Here is an 8,542-nt window from a genome sequence, read left to right on the forward strand (position 1 = left end):
TTCTCCTTTCACTTTCTCTTTTTCTCATTCCCAGCCTGGTCTTTCCACCCAATACAGCTATAGGTGTCTACATGTTCTTTTCTGCTTGTAGGAACTTAGCGATTGGGATTGGCATTCAGAACTTCCCCGAAGGCCTTGCTGTCAGCCTGCCTTTGCGTGGTGCGGGATTCTCCACGTGGAAAGCGTTCTGGTAAGCAAAGCTCTGCCAGAGTGGGGACCCCTGGCCTGCAGCTCCGATGGGCAGGTGCCTGTGACTTGCTGCCCCGTACCCATTTGCATTGCCTGCCCAGGGCAGTGGTGGAGTCACCGTCCCTGGAGTTGTTCAAGAACCGTGGAGATGTGTCACTGAAGAGCATGGTTTAATGGGCGCGGTGGGGATGGGTTGGGGTGAGACTGGGTGATCTTAGAGGTCTTTTCCAACCTTAATGATTCTTTGATTTGATGATTCTATTCAATGACTCTACTGGGCTGCCTTTTTTGGACTTGTGTTGGCCAAGGGCCACATGCCACGGTCTCCATGGAATGCTCAGCCTGCAGAGTTTTGCTGGAGCTGTGCTGTAGACCAGCAGCTCCTGCGGCCAGCACTACCCACGGGTGAGCCTGGGGCTGCTTTCCAGCCCCCCACAGCGGGTGCTGCCCCGGTGCCCTGAGCTCAGAGCAGGGCTCAGCCCTGAGTCCTGCGGTTATCCCCAGCGTGGCTCAGTGCCTGCGGTTGGCTCCCAGATCCCTCACCAAAAAAGGGATTTTTACTTTGTTTTCTATTTTTTCTTTTATTCTCTCACTTCACTCTGGGCTGCATTTCAAACCCACTTTGTTTTTTTCCTTTTCCCTGAGGTGAAAAAGCCAAGGGCATGAACTCTGCAGGCGCAGGGCCGCGTTCCTGCCCGCGCACGTGTGCTGCGCTTGGGTGATGGATGGGAGGGCGGGGGGGGGCTCGCAGGCTGCTCCCTCCCAAGCTTTGTTTTCTTATCCTCCCACCCATCTCCACTGCAGTGAGTGCTGGGACTGCACCGGGGCTGCTGAGGAATGAGTTCCCATGGTCGCATTAAAACAGTCCCAGAAGGAAAGAGAACCGGGGGAAAGAGTGGGGAGGCTGTGGCCAGATGTCCTTTTTGAGACTGAGCTACACTGGTTGGAAATATTTCCTCTCTTTCCTATCCCTGGATTCCCAGATCTCGCAGGGGGAAGGCATCGGATCGTGTCTTAATTCCCTTCCTGGACAAATCAACATGGTTTGGCCATATTTCCTTTGCTGCCCGGTGCTTGCTGTGCGTGAGGGGTGAGCTGCGTGGCCCCAACCCCAGCCCTGGAGGACTCAGGGGGTGGTTGGTGACTTTCAGTCCCTTTGTCCCACAGGTATGGGCAGCTGAGCGGCATGGTGGAGCCCCTGGCTGGTGTCCTGGGAGCCTTCGCCGTGGTGGTGGCAGAGCCTCTCCTCCCCTACGCCTTGAGCTTTGCTGCTGGAGCCATGGTCTACGTGGTCATGGATGATATCATCCCCGAGGCGCAGACCAGGTGAGACCCCCGACTGGCCCTAAATTCAGGTTAAATATTAGGGAAAGTTTCTTCTCAGGGAAGATGGTGGAGTCACCATCCCTGGAGGTGTTTGCGAACGGTGGAGACGTGGCACTGAGGGACGTGGTCAGTGGGCACGGTGGGATGGGTTGGCGGAACTCACGCCCTCCCCTTTCTCCCTGCAGTGGCAATGGGAAGCTGGCTTCCTGGACCTCGATACTTGGATTCGTGGTGATGATGTCCTTGGACGTTGGCCTTGGGTAGGCAGCTCGCTGCTCCCCAGGAGAAGACTTCACAGCAATTCCCAATGGTGGCATTTGGAACTGGACATGCGTTATGCTTTAGACTTTTTTTTTGTATATATTTTTTTGATCTGGTTGGTGTTGATTTCCTGTAATTTTATATATCTCCTCCCCATAACATCAAGCCGATGGTTTTCAAAGCACAAATACGGGTGGTTCCTTGCAGGTCCTGGTTTCCTTTCGCCACCAGATTTTTTTCTCCAAGAAGGTTGTTGCGAGACGCGTTGGCCGGGCTGCAGGTTTTCCTGCAGTTCTGGGGTGGTTTCTCTGATTCAGGTCTCTCTTGGTTTTGATCATCCTTGTAGAAGATTAGAAATTCACTGTCGCGTGCTTAAGCCGGTCTGCGGTTAAGGACCAAAGTGTTTGAATGCAGTAAACTCCTTAAGAGTCTCAATTTCCACACCTGGCTTTGAAAGGCGGTGGAGGTGTTAGGACTGGGATGACACGTGCAGCACCCTGGGGGCAGCAGGTCTGGTGGATCCTGCTGTGCTGGGGGTTTGTCACGGTGTTTGTTGGTTGTTTCGGTGGATGCAAATAGTCCAAGCGAATAAAAATGAGTTTTCTTGGTATTTCTGCATGAGGAAAACACTGCGTTTTCCTAAACTTATCTCCAAAGCAGGGCTTTGTTCCGATGCATTGTGGCTCATCCAATACCCAGAGGGCTTCTCTAGGGAAAAAAAAAAACCAAACAGGAGAGAATATCTGTGTTTTCTAGCACATTCTCTGTGAGAAGGCAATGTGTTACCATCCACGTTGCTGCTACATGAGCATTGTATGGCACAATGCATTTCTACCTGGGCCCGTGGCTGTGCCCAGCACTACGGAGCAGCTGCCATTCTCCAGCTGCTGTGTCACTCTGAGCATGGTGCTGTGTTACCTTGAGCCAGGACCAGCTCTCATCCTGCTGAGCAGCATCGGGATGAAATAACTCATCAGTGTGCGTTAATTATCCAACCTGAAGAGCCATGCACCACATTTATCTGCCTCTTCATCCTCTTCCTTTCAAGCATCTCCTATCCAACAACCACGGGGTGGTTGAACCCTCGCTCAAGTGGGGAGCAGAATGCAGGTGTGGGGAGGTCCACACTCTAGGGCTGTTCTGTTTTTCAGGAAGAGGAGCTAATGAGGTCCTCCAGCAGGAGTAACTGAATGGCCTGGCAGCAACTCAGCTGTACCTGCACCCAGCAGGGCTGCAGGAGGGCAGCAGGGTTGGGTGAGCTGAAGGAGAGCCATGCACTTTTGTTTGGTTTGTTATTTTGGTTGGATTTCATTTGTACTTCATTTGTATGTCACTCTGGATGATACAAAACTACTGTTTGCCAATGGATTTGACCTTTTAACTGTGATTGGTTTCAATAAATGGGAAATTCGGCGTTTGCACTGATTTATTTTAAGGCAGTAAATTTGTACCTTTTCTTCTCCTCCCTCCATTGTACTGCATTTCTTTTGTAATGGTTTGATGGTTCTCGGCTTGGCAAAGGTCCTGCCTCTCAACCAGGAAGGTAGCGAGCTTGGGGAAGGGAAGTGAAAAAATAAAAGCCAAGGAAAGCCAATCTGCAATGCATGGCACCCACGAGTTTGTTTCACTGGGTGTACCGCAGCAGCCCGGCTCGCCCTGGCTCCAACCCCTGACACTGGCTCATGCTTTATGACTCATTAAAAACCAACCACAACAAATCCCTCGGGAAAAAAAAAAAAAAAAAAGGGCAGCCCTTGGGGACTCCTCTTCAGCTGAGCTGTGATGGCCGTGTCCCTGGTTGAGGACCAGGTACGGGGGAGAGGGCAATGGCCCTTTGTCCGTGAGCTGCAGGTGAGCCCACCTCAACCCTGTTGGGTTCCAAAGCCTTCCCATGGAACGTGGGCTCCAAAGCCTTCCCGTGGAACGTGGGCTCCAAAGCCTTCCCATGGAACGTGGCAGCCCTGGGAGTGCCCACAGGTTGGGATTTCTCGCAGGCCGCGAGTCGTGTTTTCTTGTTTGATTTCTGGCGTGCGGTGTAAGTTGGTACAAAAAAACACATTATGCATTTAAAGGCAACCTCGTAATCAGATTGCTGCGAGATAATATCGCATAATGCACTTAATCCTGCTTAGATGTAGCCAGCCGAGATAATTATGTACATTGGACCTGTAGGGGAGGGCAGGAGGGTGATGCAGGAAACGCAGATGAAAATCCTTCTTTTCTGTTTCTACCCTGGAGGTGAATGAAATTATACATCTATTTCTTGCCGCGATTGAAAAGCTGGCTGGGGGCCAGGCCTGGAGTGACGTGTGGAAACAATAGCTGCCAATTAAAAGGTGGAGCCGGGAGCAAAGGCGACGCAAGCGGCAGCCAAGTGTGGGGCAGCGCTGGGCTGCAGGCATTGAGTTGTGGGGGGGAAAGGAACATGAGGGGTGGGGATGGGGCTGGGGGCCTCGCCCCACGTTACCTCTGCCCCACACTCACGCAGCTGGGGGTGGGCAATGGGGATGTGTGGGGATGGAGGGCAGTGGGTTGGTCCCTGCCTGCCGTTGGGTTGCTGTGGTCAGTGGCCGCAATCTCTGCTTCACGCCCATGTGAAATCACAGCATCAGCGCTGGGGATTTCCCCTCCCTAGATTTTTGGTAAAGCCCCACGCAGACAGAAATGTTGGGATTGTTGGGTTTTATCCTAAAGCATTAAGGGCTTCTTGTGCTGGCTGGAGGAAAACTTCAGATGTGGCCCCGCTCCATCCAGAAGCCTCAAAGCCCAAAAGGTAAAGATCCGTTCCTAAATAGCACGTGCACGTGCTCTTGCCGCCGGGTTTAACAGTAACCCCAAACACAGAACTTCGTGCACTGCTTTCTGATGGCTCTATGTGTGGTTTTGGGTTTTGCAAACTGTGCTAATGGAGGAGAGTGCTATGGCCTTTCAGCTCAGAAGGTGATAGCACCCAAATGCTTCCCAGCCCCAGGGGGTGCGTTTGTCAGCGGGTGGGCTCCCAGCATGAGAAGGGTGTGGGTGCGAGCCCAGCTGGAGCCCAGGTGCCCCGCTGGGAGCTCTGACAGCTGCAGTGCTGCTGCAGAAAAGCAATGCTGCACAGGTGTATTTTGCTGCTTTTCTTTCAGCCAAGAGAAGCTGCTGCCTGCAGGATGGCCATCGCACGGAGCGCAGCGACGCCGGTGAGCAACCTGCAAGAAGATGGTGTGTGAGTTCTTGCGGAAACTCCTCTGCAAAGAGGAGCTCTGCTGGGGGCATTGCTTGGGGCCGAGTGGGGGCACAGAGGGGCTGCTGGTGTTCAGGCACATGGCATTACATGTGTTTTGGGATTGGGGCTTTGAGGTGGTGTTGTGTGGCGATGTGAGCGCAGTGCAAAGCAGCTGCTCCAGGCACTCAGAGCTGAGCCAAACAACACTGGCAATTTGTCCCATAGTGGCAGGAACTGCTGTGGAAATTCATGGTTTTTCCTTGGGTTTGGGGTAGCAGAGCCTCCCCCCTGCTGCCCCTTGGTCTGTGCATGGCGTTGGGCTTCTCCTCTTGCTCCGGGGGAAGCTGCTCCATCCTACCCAGAGCTGGGGTGCTCCGAAGGATCCCACCTTGCTCTGTACATCTCCGAGCAGCCTGGGGGGGCTTTCCCCTGCACTGAGCAATAGGGAAAGCTTTGGGAAACACGGGTTTGCCCCCACTCGCTGGTCTTCGGATGGGATATGGCAATGGTTGTGCAAGAGGGGCAGGGACTGCTACGCTCACCGGGTGCCGTGCGGCTGAGTCAGGGAGCAGGAATGCTGCGCTGGGTGCTCGCCGGGCGCTGGGGACGGCGAAGGTGATGGCGGCTGCGGTTTGCAGGGCTGGGCGGGGACAGCAAACCCCGAGCGAGAGCTTTGCACGCAACCGAACAATAATCCCATTATTAGGGCCCCGTGCCGTAAAACAAAACACAACAAAACACGGTGCAAAACACTCCTCGGGCTTGCAGGATGCGCGCCCAGGGGAGATGGCAGCACCTGAGTCATTGCTTAGAAAGGAATGGATTTCACCTCCCTCCCCACCCCTGAGGAGAGAAACAATTCAAGCCTTAAAACAAAATGACTTCTATTCTTTGTGTGCGCGCTTTGTTGTACTTGGCAACGGGGCTGCAATTAAAACTGAGACTCTCTCATGTGAGCACACACGCAGCTCCCATCCCCGAGCTCCGGAGCGCACACACGGCCTCTCCTCTGCTTCCACCAGCTCAGGTGCTCTGACCTATCCAGCCACATCCAGCCCTGAGCCCCAGGAGCCGGCCTGTTTTGGGGGGAATGAGAGTGAAGAGGAGAAATTACAGCCCGGCTGCCCCTTTCCTGGGGCAGATGCTACGGGGCCATTGAGTGTCTCGCTGAGATTTAATGCCAGTCCCTTTTTTTTTCGGTATATATCAGTGCTCTAAGTGTGCATTTAGTCTTGCATGGTCAGGCAGCCCTTGAGAAGCTGTGCCCTCGAGTGCTGTGCTGCAGCTCCTGGATGTTCCCCTGGCTGTGATATAACAGCTGCCAGCAGCAAGGGGGTAGGGGGGGGGAGGGGGGGCACATGGGATCGGTCCCTGTGCCACCCGTGTTCCCCACACTGCTGTGTGTCCTGTGAGGTGCCAAAGGTTGGGGTTAGGGTAAAGCGACGTCGATCCAGGACTGTCTCTACTGCAACTTCTTCTGGATGAAGGGTCATGGCAAATGGGGAAGGAGAGAAAATGGAGCAGTGTGGGGTCTGTGCCTGGCACCGCTCCGTTCTTAGCACCTCTTTCCTTATGTCAGGGCTTTTACAGTAGGGACAGGAAGGCAGTTCTGCAGGGATAGGGAGAGGGTATTCCTTAGGCTCTCAGATGTCCTGAGTTATGATTTCCAGGACACATTTCTGTGCTTTATAATCTCACGAAGGGGTTCGTGAGAGCAGGAAACTGAGCCTGGGGGTTTATTTTAATACAATCTTACAAAATGCTGATGATAACTAAAAAGCTTTTGTGTCCAGAGCTGGTTTGCATGCGGGAATTGCTTAAATCTCTCTCGGCCTATTGCATTCTCATGTTCTTACACGAACAATGAAACCATTACAGAGCCCAACACATGCTCTCTCCCCATCTCATCCTGTACAATCCTTCTGCTGTGCCTGAAGCAGAAAAAAGAATCGCTGCTCCAAAAGCCATGCGAAAATCCTGGGGAAGAGAATGGCCTGGATCTGCTTTCTTTGTCCTGCAAAATAATTTCCCTGCCATAAAATTATCATTGAGAGCCAAGGGAAAATTAGCTCAAATTGAAAAACGCGTGCTGGGAAACAGTGGAGGGAGGGACTGGAGAGGGCTGGGTGGATGGAAGGACCGACAGATGGACAGATGGATGGATGGACAGGCAGGCAGATGAGTGGATGGATGGACAATTGGATGGATAGATGGACAAGTGGATGGACAGCTGGTTGGATGCTGGGAAAGACAGATAAGTGGGCGGATGGATGGATGGACAAGTGGATGGATGGTTGGATGGATGGACAGACGCAGGGATGGATGGATAGACAGATGGATGAACCCTCTTCAGGGGCTGGGGTCTTTCCTCTGGTACAGCCTCAGGACCAAGGAGGAGCTTTGGGAGTGATGCTGATCACCCATCAGCCCTCCTCTGCTCGCTGTTCCTGGGCAGTGGCTGCTGTGCCGCTGTGAAAAAACCTTTCAGAGAGCAAGGAAACATATCCAGACACCGAGGGGGCTCCGGGGCCTCTCGAGTCATTAAACAAATTAAGTTGTTTAGAACACGGAGGCCCAGATGACTGGGTGTGAAAGCCCCGGAGGCCTCTGTAATTGCTGTGCAGAGGCAGCCCTGGTGGGTGGGAAGGTGCCGGGGGATTTTGCCTTCTCCTGGTGCAGCCCCAGCCAGGTTTGGCTTCCCAGGGTGCATGGGGACTTGGTGGCAGCAGCACCCTGTACTGGGGAGCCTGAAGTGATGCTGTAGCCCAGCGGGTGCTGCTGTCCCTGCCCTCCCGGTGTGCTGCACCTTCAGCTGGGCTCCAATCCCACGGAGTCTTGCTCCTTCTGACACCTGACAGCAGCTTTCCAAGGAAAGATGCAAAATTCCCGAACTTAGCTGCCTCTTCCTTTACAGCGTTAGACACGTGCTGTGTTTAAACAAGATGACAAGCTGATAAGGCACCGTGCTGCAATCTCCCTTGGCGAGCTGTGAGCTGTGAGCAGGAGCCTCCTCCAGGCTGGGAGTGCAGGGAGGCACTGGGTCCCTCAGACATGCCCTGGACAGACAGAAGCATCCCCAGATGAGTCCCCCTGCCCCGTGCCACCACGCTTTGATGGCACTTTCACCTTTCCCAACTCCTGCCCCCAGGATTTGGGACAGACGCTGCTCGCTCTGCTGCAGCCCGTCGATCTTTCTGGTTCTCAGCGGGTGACAAAGCACTGGAGGTGCCACCTCTGAGACGTGCCACCTTGAAGCCATCAGCCCCCCATGTCCCACTGGTCACGACATCACCCAGCTGCACGGGGAGCTGCATGCACTCGTTTTTCCTACGGGGCTGTGCTGTGGGAGCTCGGTACCCTAAGTGCATCCCAGCAAAGTGCCCTGCAGACAGCGAGCTGTGAGCTGCACTTTGCCAAGGGTTAAGGCCCAGGGACTGGGGTTTGGCAGTGTCTTGGCCGCAGCAATCTGCCCACACCCCATGCACCATTGGAAAACCCCAGTGAGAGCGGAGAAGTGGTTCCTCCTCCACGGGGGTGGCTTCTCTCTCTTTTTTTTTTTTT

The 8,542-nt window shown here is 53.9% G+C and overlaps 1 protein-coding gene across 4 annotated transcripts in view; it reads left to right on the top strand.

The window, feature by feature from the left end:
- SLC39A11 (solute carrier family 39 member 11) overlaps positions 1-3,201 on the top strand; it is a 74,060-nt gene extending 70,859 nt beyond the window's left edge. For all 4 annotated transcript variants that reach the window (XM_021414887.1, XM_021414885.1, XM_021414883.1 and 1 more), the window contains 3 exons: positions 92-190; positions 1,357-1,515; positions 1,701-3,201. In XM_021414887.1, the coding sequence (XP_021270562.1) occupies positions 92-190; positions 1,357-1,515; positions 1,701-1,779 (337 nt within the window). In that variant the 3' untranslated portion in view covers positions 1,780-3,201. The remainder of the gene's footprint in view (positions 1-91; positions 191-1,356; positions 1,516-1,700) is intronic.

Source organism: Numida meleagris, chromosome 17 (assembly GCF_002078875.1).
Source record: "Numida meleagris isolate 19003 breed g44 Domestic line chromosome 17, NumMel1.0, whole genome shotgun sequence".
Taxonomy (NCBI): domain Eukaryota; kingdom Metazoa; phylum Chordata; class Aves; order Galliformes; family Numididae; genus Numida; species Numida meleagris.